The 24188-nt window shown below is 58.6% G+C and overlaps 1 protein-coding gene across 2 annotated transcripts in view; it reads right to left on the bottom strand.

Moving 5' to 3' along the window:
• The window catches only part of CPNE2 (copine 2), a 44491-nt gene that overhangs the window by 4673 nt on the left and 15630 nt on the right, over nt 1-24188 (bottom strand). The window contains exons 2-14 of one of the 2 annotated variants that reach the window (XR_008960084.1): nt 22272-22451; nt 20655-20729; nt 18709-18780; nt 17576-17659; nt 17164-17253; nt 16102-16200; nt 15464-15550; nt 14033-14092; nt 12796-12929; nt 10679-10733; nt 5785-5836; nt 4257-4390; nt 1179-1408 (exon numbers count right to left, since the gene is read on the bottom strand). Coding sequence is in view for 1 of the 2 variants with exons in the window: in XM_026494818.4 (XP_026350603.1) it covers nt 4257-4390; nt 5785-5836; nt 10679-10733; nt 12796-12929; nt 14033-14092; nt 15464-15550; nt 16102-16200; nt 17164-17253; nt 17576-17659; nt 18709-18780; nt 20655-20729; nt 22272-22451 (1122 nt within the window). In the remaining variant the exon portion in view is untranslated. The remainder of the gene's footprint in view (nt 1-1178; nt 1409-4256; nt 4391-5784; nt 5837-10678; nt 10734-12795; nt 12930-14032; nt 14093-15463; nt 15551-16101; nt 16201-17163; nt 17254-17575; nt 17660-18708; nt 18781-20654; nt 20730-22271; nt 22452-24188) is intronic. The other variant, XM_026494818.4, reaches the window with a different exon arrangement.

Here is a 24188-nt window from a genome sequence, read left to right as displayed (position 1 = left end):
CTCCAGGCAGCCCCTTGCACCCTCCTGCATCTCTCCGGTCTGGCACCCTGTCCCTGCCCCAGAAACACAGCCAGTCACTGTCAGGTGCAACCAAAAATCAGAGCGCCTAACAATTCAAGGATGGAGTAGATTTACCTTCACCCAGAGGTTCTTCAGGCTTCTGGGGCTGTAAATAAACACCTCCCCTGAAGCATTTCACATATCAGATTTATAAGAAGTCAACCCCAACAATTACAGGCAGAGTCTGGGGAAGCTGCTCCCTGGCTTATTTCTGGAAGGTGGCTGCTGAAGACCCTTGGGGTGGGGGGAGATTCCCAAGGTCCTGTGTTCCTGCTCCCCGCTACTAGGACACCAGATACCTAGGTAGCCAACGAGGAATGGGCCATGGACAGTGAGACCCAGGGCTTATAAGGGCAGAGGGAAGGATAAGGGTCCCATAATGGGGGTCCCCTAGCCCTTTCTGAACCTCTTAATCTCCTCAGTGGCTCCCCATGGCCCTCAAGAGAAAATCCAGGTTCCTCACGGCCTTCCAAGGCCCTGTGGTAGCTGGCTGTCCACTAGCCCCACTCACCTCTTACATCAAAACTTCCTTCAGTTATGACCAAACACCATGCCTCCTGGGCTTTTTGCATAGGCTGTGCCCTCTGCCTAGGGCACTGCACACCCACGCACACACATGCGTTTTATGTGGCTAACTCTTAAGCATCCTCCACGTTTGAGCTTAGACGTCACTTTTCCAAGAAGCCTTCCCTGAGCCCTCTGGGGTAGGTGCCAGAGGTTGGGCCTCTGGCAGCACGGGCTTAATCGCCATGCGTCACAGCTGCTGTCTCCCAGCCAGGCTCCCCACTAGACTGCAGGCTCCGGGAGGGCAGAGGCCGCGCATCGCGGTCTCCCTCGTACCGCACAGAAATATGCTCCGGAAAGACGGGTTTGTGTGTGTGAACCGGAGAGTGCAGGCCTGCCTAGAGCGATGCCTCCCACCACCTGCTCTCGAGTTCCTGTATGTGGGTGTGCATGTGCGTGCATATGTCTAGGGACAGGGAAGGTGAAGCCACACCAAATGTTGCCCCCCCCCCAAGCGGCTGTATAAAAGTAGCATTTAACCCACAAATTATTTCCGTTTGCCTTGGGTCTAACTGTGCTCAGTGTCATCCAGGGGCGTCCCCAGAAGTGCTTACTGTGCCAGGCACCGTGCTGAGCAATTCAAGTGCCAATCTGGTTGAATCCTCAGTGTTTCTAGTAGGCAGACACTGTTCCAAGCACCTCCATGGTACAGGTGAGGAAACAGGCTCAGAGAGCTTCAGCAACCCGCCCTGGGTCACACAGCCGGGCAGTGGAGATGCTGGGGTCTGGAGCTCGAGGCTGAACCAGCAGGCAGCGCCGCCTCTGGTGCAGGGTGAGATGCGGGCTAGAGCAAGGCCAGAGGTGGAGAAGCGCGTCTGTTTGCACATCAGGGTGAGAGGGGCTGAGAGACAGTCTCTGGTCCCACTCCTGCTTGGAGATGGCCCAAGTCACACAGGGGTGGGGGGCACTGCTTCCTGGAGGGTGAGGGTGCCCAAAGAAGGCTGCCTCCCCAGGTTAGAAGGACCAGGTCAGGACCAAAATAGCTGGGGCACCGAAAGTGCCAGATCCTTGCCTCAAGACCGCCAGGGAGCTGCCTAAAAGTGGCTGGGGTGTTGAGAGGATCAGGACTGGGCAGAGAAAAGGGGCAAGTTTCCCGCTCCTGGGAGTCCTCAGCAGTTGTTCCCCACAACACCAAGGTCCCCTTCCTGGCCTTCCCCAGGGCCCCAGCCCCCTGCACACCTAGGATCTAGCAGGCACAGGCCCCTTTCTCCTCGGAGTGTACCCCTGCGCCATTCCACCCTGGCTCCGCCTGGCAAGAATACCGGCTTTGTTCTGCTACCACAGCGCGGTTCTTCCTTTCCAACAAGAATGCAGGCCGCTTCGCCCATCCCTTTCAAAGCCAGCTCAGGCGGGTAATAGGCTGGGCGGGACAATGGCCTGGCTGATGGACCACAGGCATCCAAGTGGTGCAAGCCCGAGGGCTGTCTCTCCAACCAGTTCCAGCCCTGCGCCCCCAGAAATTAAAAAACAGCCCATCCACAGGCCTTTCCCTGGTTGCTGTCCCATTCAGGTGGCCCCAGATCCTCACGGCACCCTGGGGGGCTTTCCTTCTCCCCTTCATAAAGGAAACAGGCTCAAGCAGGAAGGGGCTTGTCTCAGGCCCTCTGTGGCCAGCGGCCGGGTGGGGCTCGCACTCAAGCAGATCCTGCTCCTGGAGGTGGAAGAGACCCGGACATCCTTCCTTCTCCCCCAGCCCTTGCACAGTGACCTCCTTCCTGCCAGCCCTGACCTCTGCAGTCTGCTCTCCCTGTCCTTCCTCAGCCTCCGGGTCTCTGGGCGCAGGTGCTGTGTGATCTTGTTTAATCTGAATAGGTCTCACCGGTTTCCCATCGTACAAACCAAACGGAGGCTCAGGGAGGTTACATGCTTTACCCAAGTCACAGTGAGGAAGGGGTGGGGACAGGATTCAGACCCTGGCAGCCTGACCAGAGAGCCCCCTTCCACCTCCCAAACAACCAGACCCTGTCCTGCTGTCCTGCCTTCCCCAGGCCAGCCCTGTTGTCCTCTTCTCTGAACCTCTACCTCCTCCATCATTGCCTCCACTCCCAGAAGCCAGCCTCCACCTTGCCTCTGGTGGGCTCAGAGGGACCAGGTCCCTTTCCCTGGCCTAGTCACCTCCCACTGCCTCCCGAGCCTTGCACAGCACACAGTCCACGGCGGAGCCGACAGATTCACCCATCCCCGGGCATGCCGAGCACCTTCCACAGGCCAGAGGACACACAGCAGCCCGGCCCGCGGGGCGGGAGTCGGGGAGACAATGGATGCGGAAACGTGGAGTAGGGCTGCCGCTGCTAACCTGCCCTGCTGCCATCTTGAGTCCAGATGAGAATGAACAGAGGAGGTGGGAGACCAGCCTCAGACGAGTGATCAAGGAAGACCACCGGGGTGGGGGGGTGGAAGGGGTGGCATCTGAGGGACACGGAGGAGTGGGTGGAGCCAGCCATGCAGAGTCAGCAGGGCAGACGCTCTGGGTGGGGAACAAGCTTGTGTGCTTGAGGGACAGGAAGGGGTTGGTGGTGGGATCCTAACGAGGGAGGTGTGGGGGTAGGAGAAGAGATCTCTATGGAAGGGAGCGGCTGGGGAGTGGCAGGCTTGGACATAGGCGGTTAAAAGGATCCCTGGTAGGAGAATGGACTGGAGGGGCCGGAGTGGGGAGGGCGCATCCAGTGACAGAAGCCAGTGGCCTTGGCCCTGGGAAGGACAGTTCGAGATGCCATTTTGGAGGTAGCATGAAAAGAACAGTCTAGAAGGGATGTCAGCACGGGTGCAGCAACTCATCCTTTCCAAGGGGGAAGCCCAGAGCGGGCCACAGACTTGTGAAGGTCTCCCAGCAGGGAGTGACCAGACAGGAGGCAGACCTAAGCCTCCTTGGTAGCAGCCCAGGCTCCACCACCCAGAGCTGGGAGCTGGGTTTCCAGCCTTGGCTGGAACCTGACAAGTGGGCCTGGGGACAGGACCTAGGAAGGGCTACTCATGGCACCACCCTTGGGACAGAGGGAGTCAACTTCCCAACTCGTGCTGCACAGTCAAGTCGGCAAATCCTGGCAGAGGGAGGGGGAAGTGGACAGGGTGGTCCTTGGTGACCCCCACACTGGCATTAGGCCCGGAGCTAGAGGGCAGAGAGAGGACGAGGGATGCGGATGCTCACAATGGCCGTCTGCCATGTATTCCAGATGCCACACAGTAGCCCCGGCAGCCTCCCGCCAGGCCAGGCTCTAGCCTCATCACTGAGCCCTGGGCCAGGGCCAGACAGTGGCCCAGAGGGTCAGCTTAAGGGCTGCAGGGCCCACCGTCTCTTGGTTTCCATGTGTCCCCGGCATAACGAATACCCCCTGCCCTGGGGAGGGACCTCCCACTGATCACAGCCGATGTCCTACCAAGCATGAACAGAATCCCTGTCTTTTTCAAGTCTGCGCTCTAGAAAGCCAGGACCAGTCAAGCTGAGCTTGGTCCAACCCGCTTACCATACTCGCAGGCAAACTGAGGCCGAGAACTCCAAATGTCCAGCTCACCAGCCCCATAGGGGTGGGCAGAGTAGGGACAGACCTCAGTCTGGCCCTCCTGGCAGGCAAGCAGGGCCCGGCCAGGGCCAGCCCTCTCCCGCACACCCACAGTGGTGGCCGCCTACTCACCGTGGCTGTCTGCTGCTGCGTGGCCTGGGCCGCAAACCGTGCCACGTGGTTGACGATGGGAGAGAAGTTGGTGGGACCGTAGAAGCGGATGTGGGGCAGGCAAGCCGAGTATGCCTGGGCGATACCATCCACACCTGCCTCGGGGAAAAGACTGCATCAGCCTGATCCCCCTGACCCTTTGCCCACCCTCATCCCATTTGCAGATGCTACCTCCACTTCATGCTCACCCCAAAAGCCCCTACAGAGACCAGCATGGGTCCTGTGAGACTGGAAGCTCCCAGAGCGCAGAGCCAAAATGGTATAAAGCAAAGAGCCCTGAATATGGAGTCAGGCAGACCCGAGTTCAAATCCCGCCTTTGCCACTTCTCAGCTGTGGGACCTGAGGCAAGCTGTTTAATCTTTCTGAGCCTGTTTCCTTGTCTGGCAATGGGACTGATAATCTTCACTCTTGGGCAGCTGGCCGGAGCGGGGCTCAGCAGGCTCTTCCCAGAGAAGGACTTGGCAGCCAGCCATCTTGAGGTCCATTCTGGACACACTATGGCTTTTGCTGAGGGTTGCTCGGGGGGAACGGAGATGCTTGCACAGCCCCTGCACACAGTAGGCGCTCTGTAAATGGCCACCATTATGAGAGTAAGAATATCCCATAGCACCGTGGGCCTATCCAGGAGGCCTCTGGCTGGGGAGGGGGTTGATCCACCTGATTTTGGACAAAGTCTCTGGTGACCTGCTCCGAACTAGATGGAGCCCAGGAGCAGCACGGGCTACATTTCTAGCCAACAGATGCTGTGGCTCTGAGTCCTAGCATTCTTCCCAAGTTGGTGACTTGATGCATTTCCCTTCCAAGGACAAACGGCCCAGCTTCGGGAATCCCCAGGGAAGGCAGATGCCCTATCCAAGCCAAATCCCAGACTGGAAGGTCTCATGGCGGGGTCCACCGTCTTCCATATCCACCTGGAGCCCCCTTCCTCCTCTAATAGTTTCTGATTCTGGAAGCTCAGAAATCCTCTGAGGCCAAGGGGGCAGGGGGGGAGCACAGGCACCACACTCACTGCCTGCCCTTTCCTCCCCCCACCCCTGCGCTGGCGAACCTCAGTCCTTGGTTGTCAAGGCTCTTTGTGGAAGGCAGCGGGAGCAGGATGGGGCAGAGCTGGGCCCTTCCAGCAAGCACGGGTGGGAGATGAGAGACAGGTATATAATCTGCTGCCCTCACCTCCTGTTCTACACAGGGCTTCCTTCAACACTTCCCTTAATTCTCACCTGACCAACCCAGTAAGGTGAGCTAAGCAGGTATCACACTCCCTGGGGCAGGTGAGGAGGCAAAGGCCCAGAGAGGTACAGTGATCCCTCCGAGGTCACACAGCCAGGAAAGGGCAGCAGCTGGCCTTGCATCCAGGACCACCTGACTCCAACCTCCAGCTCTTCCCCATCTGTCACGAGCAAGCAGGAGTGGAGGGGATGGGAGAAAAATACAAAACCTATACTCCACCCCTCTCCACCCAGGGCAGGTACAGGTGGGCTTGACACTCACCTGAGCAGAATGGGTTGGTGGGATTGAAGTTGATGGCAAACTCATGGGAGACCTGAAATGTAGAGAAAATGCTGGGTCGGCACTTTCTGGGTCCAGCCCCCCCCCCCCACTGCCAGACCAAGGCTCCCCCTGGGGGCACCTGGCTTTTCATGCCCCATCCCCACCCTCAGGTCAAGGCTGTTGATCCCCCCACATCTGCTTTCACCTCCACTGCTGGGGCTGAGCCCACAGGGAGGCCTGACTCCTCTCACTTCACAATGCGTGCACATCACCCCAATCTCTTCTGGGGGGTCAGCGCTGCGTGTGCCTCCTCGCCCCACTAAGTCCCGGAGCGGGACAGAGAGGCCTTGGGGGCATCCAGGTGGGTTCCAGGGGCACTTGGACTGCCCCTTTGTCACATGCAATCACTGAGGTTCCACTTCTGTGGGCCCCAAGGGCTTTCCCCAACTTCATGGTCAGGATGAATGCTAGCAAAGGAGCCCACGCTGTGCCAGGGAGCCAAACTGGGGAGTAGCAGACAACCTGCTCAGCTGGACTGGGGATCAGGAAGCATCACGGGCCAGAGGGCGAGGGGGCAGATAGAGGGCTAGCACAGTTCCCCTGGGGCCCAGCCTGTGTCTCTGCCTCCAGCCCCAGCCCCGTGGATCATCCTGCACGCTCCCCGACCCGGGACCACAGAGGAACACTAACCACAGACACCGTTCGGGGCTGCGGTAGGACTGCGGTGGCTGCAGAACCCGGGGCCTCGGGGGGCCAGAGCTCAGATGGGGCCTCCCCGCTCTCCCTCCCGCCGCAGTCTCACAGCCCCCCTCCCTGCTGCACGCACACCCCAGTTCAGAGCTTTGCAGGCATCCCCTCGCTCCTGGCCATGACGCAGTGGGGAAAGGCCTCTTACTACCCCATTTCCAGATGACGAAACTGGGACACAGAATGGTCTAGAATGTTCCCAGGGTCTCACACTTACTGAAGGACAACGTTGGGACCAGAACCGAGGTCAGGCTGCCTCCCGAGCCCACTAACCTCAGAAGGCGTTCCTCTCCTCAGGAGGCTGACCGCGACTCCATCTTGTGTCTGCGCAACGCCCGCCCTCAGGCGCCGCGTGTTCTAGGCCCCGGGGAGGCTAACGTGTGCCCACGTGGGATGCGGGAGGGCTCGTTCTGATCGCCTCTCGAGTGGTGCACAGGTGGCCCTCCTTGAGCTAACCAGCGGACGCGGCGGGCACACGGCGGGCGCTACTTTACAGCACCACCCTGGGGCCTCCCCGCCATGCCTCTGCTCTGTAAAAGTTGTGGCTGGAGAGCCGGCCCCCAGGACGTCACCCTGAATTAAACTGTGTCAACGGCGTGGAGCGGCTGGCCTTGTGTTTTGGTCTGAAAGCGCCCTCTCAGTCTGGAGGATAGTCACTGACCCTCCTCTGTCCTCACACTCGCCCATGGCTTTTAAATTAGCAAGATGAAGAGGTCTGGGGGAGTACCTGCCAGGTGAGACCTTCAGTCTGGGCGCAAACACTCCCAGACAGGCTTTTTAGCTCCCAAACATTATGACGTGCGTGCTGGAAGGCCCCACCGAGTCCAGTGTGCCCATTTCACAAGTAAACAGGCCCAGAGAGGGAAAGCCAGGTGCCAAGGCCACACAGCAGAACAAGCCTGAGACCTGAGCCCCCCATGCCTGGAGATGGAATTGGAGTCCTGGCCTTGCTGAGTCCTCCTGGGCCAAGAGGGGTGGGACTCAGCATAGGGAGTTTACCCCAGCAGGGCCCTAGGGGTGGGTGGGTGGCCTGAGGAGAAGACCCTTCCCTGTTCGGGGGGAACAGCTTTTCTGTTCTTTGCTCCCTCGGCCCTAAGGGCTGGCATGGAGCCAGTCCCCTGATGTCCCTCTTGGGTCCTCTCCCTGCCCTGGGGCCCTCTTCACCCTGTCCCCAGTCTGGGCTCCAGCTGTGGGGGCTGGAGGTCCTCATTGCCATGGCAACTCGATGAGCCTCTCTCTATAGAGACTGAGAGGGGGGCTTGTACCGAGGGGTTGAGAGAGGAAAATGGTTGCCAAGGAAACAGGCCTCCCTGGGCCAATGACTTTGTGCAAAATCAGATTTTCGGAGATTTTAGAGACCAAGGGGGAAAGTCCCCTCCTGATAAGGTTGCAGTAATATTCTGCTTTCTGGGCCACTCAACCTCTTCATTCCTCACCCCTTTTCCTCCTTTCTTTGTGGGGAGGCCTGGTGGTCCAAGTGGATGGGGCTGTGAAGGTCACGTGTCCAGCCCAGAGGCCCCTCAGGTCACCTACTCCAGCAGCTCCACTTGACAGGCGGAAAGACCGAGGCTCAGAAGGGGTCAGGGAATGCCCAGGTGACAGCCGTGAGCCGCAGCAGAGCCAGGCCCAGATTTGGGAGACACGTGCAGCCGCTTACAGCAGCCCAGCCCCCTCCCACGCGTGCTGCCCTGGTTTGCCTAAGAAATGCCAGTAAACAGGACACGTTTTCTGGAGACCATAGCCAGATTAGGGGTCCCTGGGGAGCTGCTGGCCACAGGTCTTTGTCCTGGGACTCCCTGCTGCCTTCTGACAATCAGTGCTTCTGTTCACCTAGCCTGGCCCCTGGCCCCTGGTCAGTGGGTGACTTAAGACGCTGCTCCCTGTGGCCCTGGTGGGGGCAGGCACGGGAGAAGGAGCTGAAGGGATCCCCGAGGGCCTGTCCTCTCCGAGTCTTAGTCACCCCAGCCTTACAGTGGGGAGAGTCACAGACTGTGCTCTTCCCCACCCCAGACCTTTCCTCCCGCCTGATCCCTCTCTCCATCTGACCAACTCTGGCTCGTTTTGAATGTCCATCTCCTCAGGGAAATGCTTTCTGAGTCCCTCAGCCACTGGCCAGGGCAGGGGTCCTTTTTGGGTGCACCTGGCTCAGCCCCAGGAAGGAAGGAAGGTTCCAAGGGCAAGCAGCTGAGTCGCATGTTCCTTCCAGCTTCCCACACTCAGAGAGCCAACACCTTGGTCTCCTCAGACTGCCAGGCCCCAAATTCACTCTGTCAACAAACCGGTACACACCCAGTGTGTACCGGGAGCTGGGACACAGGAGGAAACCAAGGGCCCTCCCGGACTGTTGAGCTCTGGACAGAGGCGACAAACAAGCAAACCCACACGTACAGAGGTGACCAGGAAGTTTTGTGAAGACAGCCCGGGACAGGAGGAGGGGCCCCCCATGACTCCCTCAGGGAAGGCCTCCCAGAGGGAATGCCCTGTTGGCCTCTACAGTGGGGAAAATAGTGAAAAGGAGCAACAGGCCAGGGGAAGGCCACGTGCAAAGGCCCTGAGGCAGGAATGAATGAAAGAAGGTTCACGTGGCAGGAGCCAGGCCAGTTAGAACGGGAGGGAAGTAAGGGCCCGGGAGGGGCTGGGCCTGGCAGGGGAGGTGGGATGTAGCATCTGCCCTCGCCCAGCCTGGCTCTGGCAGCCCTCCTGACACCACTGGGCACTCCAACCTGGCCAAGCCCTGAGCCTCCAAAGAGTTGCCCTGTGACATTTCCAAGGAGGTTTTTGAGCAAGAAAACATCTCATTCAGCCAGAGTTCTTTCAAAGCTGGCCGGTGTCCTAGCAACGGGCTCCTGCCGGGCCTGGCCGCAGCAGCCTGCCCCACCCCCAGTGGCGTCGCTGTCTGCCCAGAGGCCCAGCTTTGGTCCTGCAGGATCCTGCCTCCCCCCGCCCCACGGTGGCCAACAGGCCACAGAGCCACTCCCTGAAATTCGAGGTGAAGATCGTCCCTCCCCAGAGAGGATGGGAGGGAAATGCTCACTTGAAAACAGCATGGGGCACAGCAGGGCAGACAAGAGGGGGCACTAGCTGAGACACATAGGCAGGTTTACGAGCCCTGTGTGCCCGTCCCCAGGCTTCTCACTGGAGAGGCAGCAGATTCTGAGAAGAAACTGAAGGGTCCATTTGCCCAGCTGGAATTAAACACGGCCTTGGGCAAGTCCCCTGAGCCTCTGTTTTTCCACCTGTAGAATGGACATCACTCCTTCTCTTCATCTCTCCATCCTGCCCATCCTCACCCCAGCCAGTCCCCACTCAGCAGCCAGAGCGGGCCTTCAAAATGCCAGCTGGCTGAGAACACCCCACATGGACCCCGCAGTGACCGTCCACTGCTGTTTAACATGCATTTGAGGCCCTGCATGGCTGGCCTCCCACCCCGCTAGTCGGGGCTCTCTCCATCTTCCATAGAGAGGCCGTAACGCCCACCTCTCAGTTCCTCCACCTCGCCCGTCCCTCTTCCTCCCAGGCTTTGCATGGGGTCTGTCTGCTCTGAACACCCTCCCTGCCCCATCGTCACTTCTAGTCACTCTGCAAACTCCTCCTTTCCCTTTCCTTCTTGACTTAGACCTTGCCTCCTCCAGGAAGCCTTACCTGCTACCCCCAGGGCCAGGTTGGGGCCCTCCTCTGGGCTCCCCCCAGGCTCATGCTGCCCCATCTCAAGACTGATGACCCTGCCTGTCTTTGGGGCTGCCGGACAGAGTACAGGATGCCCTGTAAAATGTGAATTCCAGATAAACAGTGGATATATATATTTAATATAAATATATCCCAGGCAATATTTAGGATATAGTTAAGAAATTTATTTATCTGAAGCTCAAACCTCACTGGATGTCCCGGATTTTTGTTTGCCAAATCTGGCCTCCTATGTGTCTTCCCCACCTGACTTGATACCAGGGGACAGAGGCCATAATCTGCCTGCTCATTCTTACAGCCCCTAGGCCCGCGTGAGGTTCAGGCTGGGCCGTGAGTGTGGGCTTGGGGTAAATGCAGAGAAGGCAGGGAGGCTGGGCCCCCAGCCCCTTCCAGAGTGGATCTGAGAGAGGCAATACACACAAAGCCCATCTCAACCAGAAGGAAACAGTTCAGCTCCACTCACCTTCCAGTCTGGGGGTAACTGGGCCCCAAAGCCCAGAGCCGGAAACATCTTATCACTAATCAGAGAGAGGAAAAGAAAACCACTATGAGACAGCAGGACAGAGGCCTCAGCCGCCCACACTCACCCCCCCCCCAGCCCCACTCAGGGCTGGGCCCACCGGCCTCGCATACCTCCAAGGACAGAAGGAAAAAGCTCACCACCTCTAGAAAGAGCTCTGTTCGAATGATTACTGAGCTCACACCGCCTCTGAGTACCTGGTGAATACGAGGCTTGACCCCATCTACACCTGTGGCAGACATGGCTAATCCATCACAGCACTTCTAACCAGTGGGCCTGGGTGCAGCTTCTAGATCCTTCTCGAACTGGGACATCGGGCATCCGGCAGAACACCGTCGTTATGGAAATGTTCTGCCTGTCTCTCAGCCTCCTTTCTGTGGCTGGGAAAAATTCTCCTTAGAACCTTGGCTTAGCTTCAAGACCCTTCATCATCCAGCCCTAGAGCCTACTCTCATCCCCACCTGCCCTCCCTCACCCCACTGCCCCAGCCCTGGCCGCGGACCGCTAGCTATGCCCCCCACACAGGGCACCCGCATGCTCCAATTCTGATCACGTTGTGCCCCCTCCTGAACTACCTGTCCCCAGTCTGTTCCCTGTGGCAAACTCCTACTCATCCTCTACGGCCCGATTCCAACGGCCCCTTCTCTCTGTGGGTTTCCCCGAGACCTGAGAATCCCTCTCTCTCTGGTGCTCCTGGAGCGCCTGCCTTACACGTAAACTGGTCTCTCAGAACTCCAGTGGCTTTCCCGTGTCCTTCTCGAGCGGGAACTCCTGAGGGCGGGGGTCCTGTCTCACCTGCTCACTCACTCAAGGCTACACGGAGTCCCCTGGCTGTTGAGTGGAGGACAAACTGCCAGGGGCTAGGACAGACGCAGGGAGACCAGTGAGGAGCTGCAGAAGTGATCTGGACGGGAGGAGATGGTGGTTTGAACAGGCTGGTAGCCCTGGTGGTGGAAGAAGGGGTCAGACTCGAGTGTTTTGAAAGGATTTGCGGAAAGAATAATGGGGGAGATGAGGGAAGGAAGAAGTGAAGGGTTCTGGGTGAGTGGTGGTGCCTCTCACTGAGCTGGCGAAGCGCACTCACTGGGCCCTCCTTGCTAAGCCTGAATGCCCACGAGAAGCCGCAGTGAAGGGACCGAGTGGACAGCGGGATACAAGGGGCTCCAGGGCCGCCACAGCGGGCTCCTCCACCCAGCCATGCAGATGGGGACTTTCACCTCCCTTGCCCTCTGTGCTATCCCTCTCTTAATGTGGCCGGGGATCAGAGCCACCCCTGAGCCCCTGGGAGGCAGATCCTGGTCCTCAGGCTGCCTCTCTCAAGGAGGCCGAGTGTACACAGGATTCCTGAGCCTGCTGTTGTTCCTGCCAAATCTGTGCACCTATACCTTCCTCCCTGGTCTCCTGCGTTTTGGTCTATCATCTGGTCTCTCATTCCACCCTCTGGCCTGGAGGTCCCAATCATCAGCACCCGTGGCAGTGATGCCATAACCTTCAAGTGACTTGATCCTCCAAGGCCACACCCTCTACACTAGCTTTCCTTTCCTGCCTTTCCACTGCCCCCCCTTATCCCCAAATCTCCAGGAAGCATGGTCATGGGAAGAGGGCCCACACCTGCTGGCTGCTCCTTCTAAGTTCCCAACAGGAGTGAGAACATTAGGACATTTGGTGCCGGGCCCAGGAATCAGAATGCCTGGGTACTAGTCCCCCTGATCTGCTTGACTTGGATGAATTCTCTACCTGCGTCCCAGGCCTCCATTGCCCCAGCTATAAAAGGGAAAGTTGCAACAAGAGCAAACAAGTTTCATTTTCTATCTTGATTCATTTTCTTACTGGCTCCCTGGTGTACCACGTGGAGGAGGATTCCAGTGTGGACCTGGCTCGGTAGGGAAGAGGTCAGCAATCGACTAGCAATGTCTGCCAAGGTGTAGGAAGGGACAGTAAGACAGTATACTGTGTGTTGGCCATTCCCAGGTCTGAGGATCTTTGGGTCCCTTCCAGCTCTGACCAGCTGAGCTTCCCGGATGGACGGAGCCGGAGCTGCCCTTCAGAGTCAAGCTTACCTGTCGTAGTCCTGGATGATCTGCCCAACAGCCCAGATGGCCGACAGATACTCGTTGGTGCCCATGGGGTTGATATAGTGCAAAGAGGAAGGGTCGAGGGGATTCCCATTGGAGGCTGTGAAGTCTATCCCAACCTGTAGAGTGGGGGAGAAAAGGCTAGAGTGTGGCCACAGACCCTGGCTCTCTATCTCATCCCCAGGGAACACAGGTTGAGGGGACATGGGAAGCCACTCATCTCCCTGTGCCAACCCACCCTTCCATAAGATGATCTGAAACCTGCCAACTGATTGTGTAATTCCTTTGGCTCTAATGCCATCTGTGGCTCCCTACTGCCCAAGCATAAAGTCTATTGCCCAGATTATGTGCTACAAAGTCAACTCACAGTCCCAAAGTCCTTTGTCCCCCTCATTGTCACGACCCACACACTCCTCCGTTTCCATTTCCAGGCCTTTATTCATGAGGTTCCCTCTACCTAAGAGCCAGGCCATCTTTTCTCCCTCTCTCATTCTCCTCTGTCATTCAGACCCAATTCAGAGGTCGCTGCCCCACTGAAGCCTTCCCAGACACCTTACCCCCACCCCAAGCCACCTCCACATTGTCCCTCAGACCCCCAAGGGGCCCTGGGACCTGGGGCTGCCTGGTAGGCCAGTGCCCATCTGCCCAGAATGGGTGCTCATTGTAGGCAAGACACATGCCCCCAGAGCCAGGTCCAGGGCGAGGCAGGGAGCACCAGAGAAGGTGCTCCACAGGGGCTGAAGCTGGGATCTGCTCTCTCAGCCTCCAGGGAACTCCAGCCCAGCCCCCAGAGGGGTAGCGCGACGGGGGGGGGGGGGGAGGGTTAGGAGAGGGATCTAGGGAGAGAGATGGCCGCCTGGGAACTGCGTCACGGTGGGGTGGGTCTTGGCATCTTGGGGGAACAGTGAGGACCTGTGTGGATGGAACCGAGTGAGCAAACAGGAGGGATAGCAGAGGAGACAGAAGGCCTTCTGAAGAGCAGGGAGGAATTCAGCTCTTTTTCCTTCTGCAGGGGGGTAGCCAAGAACACTCTGCGGTGCGGCAGCCATGCCCTGACCTGCAGCTAAGCCCTGACTCAGGCTCAGCCACCTAGGCCCTCTCCTCTGGGCCAGACACTCCCCTTGCCCTGGGGAAGCCCTTCCTGCAGTTTATCCCCCGTCCCTCCTGCTGCCTTGGTGGCCCAAGCCCTTAGGGAGGGTCCTCGCTGGGGTGGGGGGCTTACGGTGAACATGAGCTGGCAGCCTCCCAGGATGTAGTCCAGGAAGGAGTAGTCCCGGTTTATCTGGAAGGAATCAGGGGAGTCAGTGGGTCCCTGGCCTGCACCTGAGGGCCTGCCCTCCACCTGGCCACGGTTCCCAAGAATGACCTTTGGGGAGCTGACTGCTCTGTGCCCCAAAACCTTAGCAGAGTCAAGGAGACCAAGGGAAGAACCAGGCTGATTACAACCAAACCCAAATCTCTCTATAACAAAACCCTCAGAGCAACAGTTCAGGCGGTGAGACACGCACACGCACACGCACGCTCATTCCAGGCAGGGTCCCGGGGCCTAGTGTCAGTCGTACCTACCAATTACAGGGCAGAGAAAGTCTCAATTTGTTGCTGTTCAGTCCTTGAGCCCTCTTTAGCCCTGACGGACCTCCGCCCTGAGCGGAGAAGGACCAGGCCTCCGGCCCAAGGCCTTCGGCTGTAACGTAATCAAGCTGCCAACACACGTGTTTGTTTTGATGATGGTCTTTGCTCCCTTTGGCGAAGGATACTGGCCTTCCAATTTGGGTGGTTGTAAGGGGCTTCCTTTCAAAATAAATGTATTTAAGAAAAAAAAAAAAAAACCCAGAATGGGGAGGGAAGAAGGACTGATTACAAAAACTAATAAGTAAGGCAGGTGGCGAAAATCACGAAGGGGAGTAGGCGTGACGGAAGTTTCAGGAACACGGACCCCACATCATGAGGCTGCAGCTGCCAGCTTAGCCTTCCCCGGGCACTTTGGCGTCGTGACCTCGCCGAGCGAGCAGTCGTGGAGGCCCCCGCCAGACTGCGCGGTTTCCAGACCAGGACGTCAGGCCCGGTGTTCAGGGCGCTCGCTGCCCTGGCCCAGGCTGCCTGCCTGAACACCCTGCCCGATTCCGGCAGAGCCTGGCTCCTGGGCATCCAGGGGCGGCCCTGACCACCGCGGCTGTCAACTTCACTCCCTTTCCGGGCCTCAGAGGCCCAGCTGCACCATGCGAGTCACAGCGACCTGAGCCCTCAGTGATGTCGCTGGGCCCCCACCGGACAACCCTCTGTCCCTCGGGTGCCGGACATGCAATGGGCAAGCCGCCAGCATGGGAAGCAGTTACCTTCCAACCAGGAGAGGCCCTGGAAGGTCATTCATGCCCTCCTGAACCTCCTTACATCCCAGGAATATGATATGAGACTCACCTTTCACCTTTGTTTTTATAACCTTCTTAACATCCCCATTTTACAGATGAGGAGACTGAGGCCCAGAAAGGTTAAGCTCAGAAGATCCCAGAGCCAGGACATGGCAGAACCAGGATTTGAATCCAGGCCTTGCTGGCTCCATACCCAATGCTCTGCCTATCCCTTCTGCAGTGACAGCTCCCGACATGACCCCACCAAACGGGGCCCTGCCCTGGGCCCACCCCCGCTGGCCCACCTTGCAGGAACGCAGGATAATGATGCCCGAGTTTTTATAGTTCTTCTTCTTCCTTTGCTTCTTGGGATTGATGCACTCAAACTCCAGCTGGACAACATAAAAGAAAGAGAAGCTCAGCTTGGGGCTTCCATGGGGGACTGACCCTCCCCTGGGCCCCAGGATCCCCTCCACAGTGCTGACCAGGGGGCAGCATGCCTCCTCCAGGAAGCCTTCCTAGATGTCCACACCCAGAAATGTTCTGGCTACCTCAGACTCACACCAAGCTGTGCTTGCCCAAGGTAGGAGGACCTGGATCTCCTTCCCACCCCGGATGATGACTCATCTGCATCATGTCCACTCACCTACCCAGAACCATCACCCGGGGCCCAGCTTCTTGGCATGAGTTCAATGGACAGCTCTTCAGTGCTCACCACACGCTAGACACTTTACCAGGATCATCTCATTTAATTCCCCCTCTCCTCCTCTGCCCCATTTGACAGATGGGGAAACTGAGGCTCAGAGGAACTGGATGTCTTACTTAAGGTCATACAGCCAGAGAGCTGGGATCTAAGCCCTAGTCTGCCCGATTCTAAGCCTGTGTGCCTCACCCGTCCCCTGCTAAGGTTTCAGGGTCACACACACCCACGGGCCCATCTCACCGGGACGCCATCACGAGCCTCACGCATTTGCGACACCGAGGTCTGGAACTCGCCGATGAAGTCATGGCCCCCGTCGTTGTCATAGTCGTAGCACATGACCTGGGGTGGGTCCAGTGAGGTCACCACAGAGCCCACTCAGCTGTCTGAGCAAACCCCACGTCTTCCTTTTGCTGGTGCCTCCCCCTGTTCCCCAACATCTGCCTTGCTGGCCTGGGATGATGCCATTAGCTCCTGAACTGCCTCCTACAGGAAGCCTTCCAGGATTGCTGGGAAAAGGAGCACCCCAGCAATGGAGGCTGTACGCTCTGGAGCAGGAAGCTCGACTCCCCACATGCCTGTCACTCAGCTTCTCATCTGTCTGGGGCTGTGGTCCACCTGCGTTGGTGGGCTGTGGCCTGGGGCCCTCCCTAGGGGCATTCCCTAGGGCGACCCTGGACATGCCTCTCGTCTCCCTAGACTGTTACTTCCCTTGAGATAGGCACACAAAAAAATCCCAGCTTTCCAGCTCTCTAATCTAGCTGCCACTGCTAGGAAGGAGGCAGGATAAACGGAGGCCTCGAGAGGGAAGCACTTGCCCAAAGTCTCACAGCAGCAGCAGCAGACCCAGAACGAGAATTCAGGTTTCCTAGTACGCTGTTCAGGGATCCATGCCCCAGCCTCGCTGGTTCCCTCCCCCCATCTGCTCTCAGACATGGCGCCTGGGGACTGAGGTTCCGCAGACACCCGTAATCGTAATCGCTGTCCTCATCACACTGACAACACCTGGTGGCTTCCAAGGTGCCTGCACGCTTGCCGTCCCAGCTGGGAGCACCACAGCCCTCTGGGAGGGCATTCTGTTCCTGTTCCAGAGACGGGCTCACGGAGACGGGGGCCTTGCCCAGATGGCTCAGACGGTCAGGCAGATGTGAGACGCGAGCCCAGGTCCCCTGCCTCTCCCCCTACCTAGGTTTGCTTTCCCACCTTAGTACGAAAGAGCTTTGCAAGGCATCCTCGGAGAGCCTGGGAGAGCGTAGGAGGCTGGAGCTGGCAGGGTGGGGCGCAGGGCTCCCAGGGCCCCCTCACCTGGATGGGCTTCTCCATGTCCCCATCACACAGGGACACCAATGGCACTGTGAATGGTTTCCACACGGGGTCCAGCGTGTACTTGATCACCTGCAGCACAGGGAGGGCCAAGCGTGAGTGCATGCCCAGGGCAGCAGTGCTCTGGGCTTGGGCCAGTCCGATGGTGGGGGTGGCAAGGGAGGGAGGCCCACAGCCACGCTCCTGGGGACGGCAGTGAGCACTGTGTGGCAGGAAGGGAGAAGGCCTTGAGACACCATCACGGCTTTTCCCCTCCCCTGCATGGTGGTGACCTCAGAGCCCTGTCCTGAGACACAGGGGGTGGCCGGACCACAGATCCCCTGGCTCCCAGAGATCTGGTTCTGGGAGATCTGGGGTTCTGGGGAGACACGGCCCCAGAGCCCCGTGCACCTACCTCAGTCCTGTGAACCAGCATCCACTTGCCGTCGTCTCCTGGTTTATAAAACTCCAGAAATGGGTCTGACTTTCCGAAAAGGTCCTGGAGGAAGCAGGAGGACATGGGTGAGGGAGGCACGGCTCTACCGGATTCAGACGAGAGGTGGGGGGGCCCAGCTGCCTCCCCAGCCCCATGTCGGGTGGGAGCTGTGGGCAGAGCCCCCCCCCCAGGAGAAACCCCCCCATCCCGGGGTTACCAAAGCCTGTGCTCAGAGACCCCAAGACCTGGAGCCTGCAGGCATCATAACTTAGATGGGGTAGGACTTCAAAAGGGCGATCATTCCCCATGCCGGGGGATGCCCGCAGCAGGATGGGATTTTAATTTACTTTAGTAGGAATTTGAAAAACTGAAACTATCCCAGCACATCACAGAAGGGATAGGATGTCCTTTAAAAATCCATTTATTTAAGTTAAAAAAAAAGTGTCACGAGGGGCACCTGGGTGGCTCAGTCGGTTGGGCGTCTGCCTTCAGCTCAGGTCACCATCCCAGGGTCCTGGCATCGAGCCTGGCATGGGCTCCCTGTTCAGTGGGGAGCCTGTTTCTCCCTCTCCCTCTGCCCCTCCCCCTGCTCATGCTCTCTCTCTTGCTGTCTCTCCACTAAATTAAAATACAATCTTAAAAAAAAAAAAGTGTCAGGGAACATTCAGGGAAAAGGACATCCCTGGCAGAGGGAATAGCAAGGGCAAAGGTCCTGGGGCAGGAGGTGCCTGGTGCACTCCTGGGACAACGAGGAGGCTGATTTGGCTAAGGCAGAATGAAGGTGGGAAGAGCAGAGGCGGTGAGGTCAGGGGGTGCCATGGACACCCCCAGTGGGGCCCTGTAGGGAACTGTAATGATCCCAGCATTCACACTGAGGTAGGGAGTTCCCAGGAGTGGGTTTCCACTTATGTCTTGAACACCTCTAAATAATGGCAAACTCTTTACCTCACTGATAAAGGGGTCCGAATTTGGGGTGGCCTGAGCTATGGACTTGTTCCTGGATGGGGGGCGATGAAGGTGATGGCCAGAAGCACCAGGACTAGGCCCCCCATCCCTGGACAGGGGGAGGGATACTGCTCCCTGATGGCGAACCCCGTTCTCGCCCGCCTCACCTTCTTGTCTAGCTTCCTGCCCGCCAGACTCAGTGTGATGACCTGGTTGTCCGACAGCTCCTGGGCGGCAATCTGTGAGGCCAGAGGAATGTGAGGGTCGGGAACTGCCCCTCTAACTCCCCCAGGCGTCCTGCCAGGTGGGGAGCACAGGTGCCCGGGGATCAGCTCTTCAGGGCGGGGAAGGGGAAAGGAGAGGAGGAGTGGTAGTACCAGGGGACCCTGGACGTGCCTCTCATCTTCTCGAAACCTCCATTTCTAGCTTCTGGAAAATGGGGTAACCCGTGTGAATATGAGGATCAGAAGTGACCCCACGTGGCTCAAGAGGGGAGGCCCCATGAAGCAGCTACCAGATACGAGGGGTGGTCTCCAGCTCTGGGGAGAGCTTCTGGCCAGGGAGAAGCTTGACAGGCCCCCTTGGGCCCCCACTGCAGACCCTGGAGTATAGCCACCTCAAAACGTCAAGTCATTGGGTATTCCAGGAACCCCACTGTGCAGCTAGGGAAACTGAGGCCCAGGGCAGAGACAGGAGTCACCTGAGCTCCCTCTGCTGTCTTGTCAGCTCAGACTGTCATCTGTCTTCCAGGTCTTCCCCCTCAGCCATAGCCCTCTGGCTCCAACCCAGCCGGTGATGGACCAGCTGAGTGACCTTGGGGCCACTTTTGCCCTCTTTGGGCCTTTCTCTCTCCCTCCCCACACAGTGGCAGGGAAAGCCCTCGGGCCAACAGGAACACAGGTGGGCTGGGTCCTCTCTCCCCTAGGGCTTCCTCTTCCCTCACGCCCGTAGGACAGCCTCACCTACAAGCTAATGGACCCACCAGGACCACATACGGAATCCAGGCTGGATGCTGGGCTCCCCTTCCTTTCCTCCAGCAGAGACTTGCTCAACAACCTTGCCAGGTAGATCCTATCATTGCCCCCATCCCACAGAGGAAGGAACCGAGGTCTGGACTGCCCCCCCCCCCGGCAATGTAGGGGGGGACAGTGTACCAGGTTGGGGTGGGGGGGGCGGAGAGGGAGCCGCTGGGCTGGCTTCCAAGTGGAAGAGAGCCGGCTAGTGAAGGTATACAGATGGGGAGGTTCTGAACCCCAAGAGGTGGGGGTGGGCTGGGGAGGGAACATTCCAGGGGGACAGGAACAGTGGATGAGGATCTGGGGTATGTGCGGTGCGCTAAGGGTTCAGTTTGCCGGGAACGCAAGTATGTACGATAAGGAGAGCAAGGTGGGGTTCGTCACAGCCTTGAACGCAAAGCTCCATGGGCAGGGGGCAGGGGGCAGTACGGAGCCGGGGAGGCTCCGGAGCAGGAGGGTGACTGTATACTGCACGCAGAGCTTCGGCCCTCCTCCCTCCAGCCGGCCGGTCCCTCTGGCAGCACACAGCCTCTGAAAGGAGGGAGCCTCGCTAGCCTAACCGCCCCAGGGCACTCCCTCTCTGGGCTCCAGGTCCCTCATCCGTGACACGGGTTTCCGGGCCTTGGAGGCGCGTGCGAGGACGCAAAGGGCCTGCGACAGGCGGGGATCCGGGGATCGCTGCGCATCGCGGGGATCACTGCGCGTGGCTGGGATCGCTGTGCACAGCAACGGCAAACAGGGATCCGCGGGCAGGGCGCTTCTCAAAGACCCCCCCTAGGGAGGGCAGGCAGGGACGAGGAGGGGTGGGCGTGCTGGGAGGGCTATGGTGGCCCTCAGGGACGAGGTGGAGCGCCCCTGCCCTGGGAGCAGGCGGCCACCGGAGCCTCTGGCAAGCCCCCTACTCCCAGCTTGGCGGCCCCCAACGCATCATATGTGGAGCCGGGAGCCCGTTGCTAAGAGACCTGTTGCTAAGTTGTAAGTTGGGCCTTTTTACTCCAAACAAAGCTGGTGATTATCTGCCAGGGAAGCAGCCCATTGATGGGGGAGGGCAGCGGGCAGAGGCGGAGGGGTGCGGAAAGCAGGGAGGGGGCTGGTACCGTAATCAAGCCCTTCCCCGCAGGCTTGTCATTCATCAGTAGGAGAGGCCGAGTGATCTTCTTGCTGGAGACGATCTAGGGGGCGGGAGAGAGAAGAGTGGCGCTCCTGAGGGTTGGTGGGGAGCAGAAATGCTCAACAGGCAGCACCCACAGCCCACGGCTCCACGCGGCGCTGGCTGCACCTCCCCCTGCCTGCCTGTCCTCCCAGCAACCAGCGCCAACTCCACCGGGCAGTGGAGGGGACTGATGCCCGGACGGGTTAAGACACCTGCTGGAGGGCCCACCCCCACTGACCTGGTTGCCCCCAGGCAAAGGCTGTTGCAAGGCTCACCTTCGGAGCCCCCTCGCGGCCTCCCCCAAAGCCAGCTACAGACCCACCCACCCCCTCCGCAGGGTGTGATCCCTGATGGAGAAGCTCAAACCCTGACTCCTCTAGTATTTTCATGCTCCGAGTAGGGAAGACGTTCGCACGGCGCTCAGCCATCAATGCCGTACAGACAGGAAAAGCAGAACACATTGTCAAGTTGCCCTCCACCATCTCTGTGCACCCCACTCCCACACTCTTCGGAGGCCCCTCTGGTTCTCAGCGTCTTGGGGGGGAAATGCCAGAGCTCGTGCTCATCTGTACATGTTCCTGTCCCCCGCCCCGTGCTGGTTTTCCTCCTTCACCGCCTGCACCCCTGTCCTGCGGGTGCAGCCACTGGGGGCGCCCAAGGGCACCGGCAGACCAGGAGCGGAGGAGAAAGGCTGGGCTGTGGTTTGGCACACGTGACGCTCCTGGGAGGGGGCTTCTCTCTAGTCCAGAGGCCTCCCCACCCCCACCCCACCCCCCAGCTCTCCCCAGGCCCTGGCCACCCACTGCCCACCCTGCCCGCTCACCCTGCTGCTCCCTCCCGTTACCCCTGGAGGGCTTGGACCCTGGGCAGGAATCGCAGGACAGGCCCTCGCTTGTTCCATCCCCTCTGGTGGAAGGTCCAGACCATTTTGGTGCACGCACTCCCTCCACCAGCACTGTGGCTAGGCGGTGGTCAGTAGCCCCAGGTGAAACCGTGGGGAGGCGGAGGCCCAGGATGGGGCAGGCTCGCCCAAGGGCACCCGGCCCTAAGACGGCTGGAACAGGGGGCGAGGGGCTCCTAGCCCTGCAACCGCCTAACTCCACGGGCTCACCAAGGATGGAGCTGGATGGGGGAACGAAGTTGCCCGAGTTTACACAGTAAGCCAGCCACCCAAACGGACTCCCATGGGTGCCCTGGCCGCGGTCAGTGCTCCTGCGCCAGGAAGTCAAGACCACATCTGATTCACTTCTAACAACCAGAAGTTCTGGCCACGCGGGGTCCCCATTCTTGTGTGGCAACAGCTTGCGGGCACTATGCCCCGTGTTTTCTGATGGGAACTCCTCAGCCTGGCCCCAAACCACCAGGCTACTCACCCCCTTTTGTACCTGCTGGCCCCCAGGGCTACCTGCATTGCCAGTGCTACCTTGGAAGCCAGCCAGGAAGATGGGGCTGGGGAAAGCAGCCGGAGGGACTCGGCCGAGGGCTACCCTGTCCTTGGGAGCGGCGTGATGTTGGGGTGGGGACTGCCTTGCCCTTAGCCCCCTGGAGGCGCCCGGCTCACCGTGCCCAGGCTGCAGGAGAACTGGCCCAGGAAATCATGCTCGTCCAGCTGAGTGCTGGACTTGTCCTGGTCGAAGAGGGCGAACTTGAGCTTCTGCACCTCCTCAAAGTGGTAGTCGAGGACGAACTTCTTGGAGAACGCGGGGTTGAGGTTGTTGACCGCGGTTTCCGTCCTGTCATACTAGCAGAGGGGCAGGGAAACAGGAGCCGGAGTCAGGCGGCTGGCTCAAGCCTTCTCGGCTGCCCGAAACCATTCTGCAAACTTGCAGAACACCAACTCGTGGACGGTTACCTGGGTGACTCCCAGCTCACAGATGAGGACACTGATGCACAGAGAGGTTAAGGGACTTGCCCGAGGTTGAACAGCTAGAGGGGCAGGGTCAAGATCTGAACTCAGGTCTGACTCTAGCACTGACACTCTGAACCCTTTGGCCTTGGCCCCATACCAGGTGCCAGGGGAAGAGCTCGAGGCGTGTCTCTGCCTAGGTAAGTGGCAGACAGAAAGTCCCTTTTCCCATCAGGGCCTCAGTTTCCAGTTCTGTAAAACGAAGGGATTTGACTATCAGTGGTTTCCATCCTTTTCATCTTGGAAGAACCCTTTTTTCAAACCACATTACACATGGAAACTGAGAGACGGAACAGAGAGAAGGAGGGGTCCTTAGGGGCACGTGGGGGCAGGTGTTTGTACCTGGGCATTGTGCAGCTCCCCCCCCCCCCCACTGTGGAAACCAAGGCCCGGGTAAAGGCTGGGCCTTGTCTTATGGGTCAGGGGTGGGGCTGGGGCAGGAACCCCGCCTCCTGGCCTCTCTACACCGAGGCCCCAAACCGCGGAGTCCGGGTGATCGTCTATTTTGGGGCCTGGACTATGTTGATTTTTCCTCCCACCCAGTCCATTTCCGAGGGCTGGAGCAGCAGGGATGGAAGAGGTCCTGGCCCTGGGCTATTTTTAGCAAGGGTGGTCAGCCTGGGTGAGAGAGAGACTGTCCGGGGGAGGGGGGTGCTGGTGGGTGGTGCCATGAGTCAGGATGGGGTGTAGTGGGGAGGACACCATTTCCTGATGGATGGGTGGGGGCTCCAGAGACCTGGCAGAGGGGCCCAGGATACTCCCGGCACACCGGCTTCAGTCCTCAGCTGACCCCATGTTCCGCCTCCCACTTGTGGCTGTGCTACCAACACACTGGGTGACACAGAGGAGTCCCTACCCATCCCGGGCCCTAGTTTTCCCCTCTGTAAAATGGGTCAGCAGTCTCAGCACCATTTCCTTGGCATCATAAGAAGGAGCCAACACCTGTGGAAACTCTTTGTGAACCACAGTATGTTCGGTGGGCTGCCCACTGTGGCTCAGTTGAAGAGCTATTAAAAATAAATACATATTTTAGAAATTTTACATGCATATAAAAACCACCTCAAAGGCTGGATACCAAACCGTTAACAGTGATTCTCCCTGACACGCAGGTTTCCCACCGTTCTGCTTTCTCCAGGTCTACCTGTCTTTTCCAAATCTACTACAATGAACATAGACCCCTTTTAAAATAAAAACCAACTTTTAGAACTTGAAAGTGTCCATGGTTTGGACGTCTCAAAACCCTTCCTCAAGCTCTCTCTCTCCCCAGCCCTCAGGCCAAAGTCTGCCAGTTCAGAAGTCCTTGGCACCATCCACCTCCCTAGTTCTGGGACTCTGCAAGGTAGGCAGGGGGAAAAAAAATCCTCATTTCACAGATGAGGAGACAGGCTCAGCGAGGGACAGCCACTTGCCCAAGGCCACACAGCAGGGAGTGACAGACCTGGGTCTTGTTCCAGCTCTGGGACTAAAGCCTGAGTTCCCCATTTCTCTGTCTGTTCCTCACTGACTGTCCGTTCATTTAGGAGTAAATCTGGAAAGTTATTTTAAAAATGGAAGCAAGCATTTTGTAAAACT

Source organism: Ursus arctos, unplaced genomic scaffold, assembly GCF_023065955.2.
Source record: "Ursus arctos isolate Adak ecotype North America unplaced genomic scaffold, UrsArc2.0 scaffold_19, whole genome shotgun sequence".
In the NCBI taxonomy this organism is placed as follows: domain Eukaryota; kingdom Metazoa; phylum Chordata; class Mammalia; order Carnivora; family Ursidae; genus Ursus; species Ursus arctos.
The sequence above is the reverse complement of the archived record's forward strand: the minus strand, read 5'-3'. Positions and strand labels throughout refer to the sequence as shown.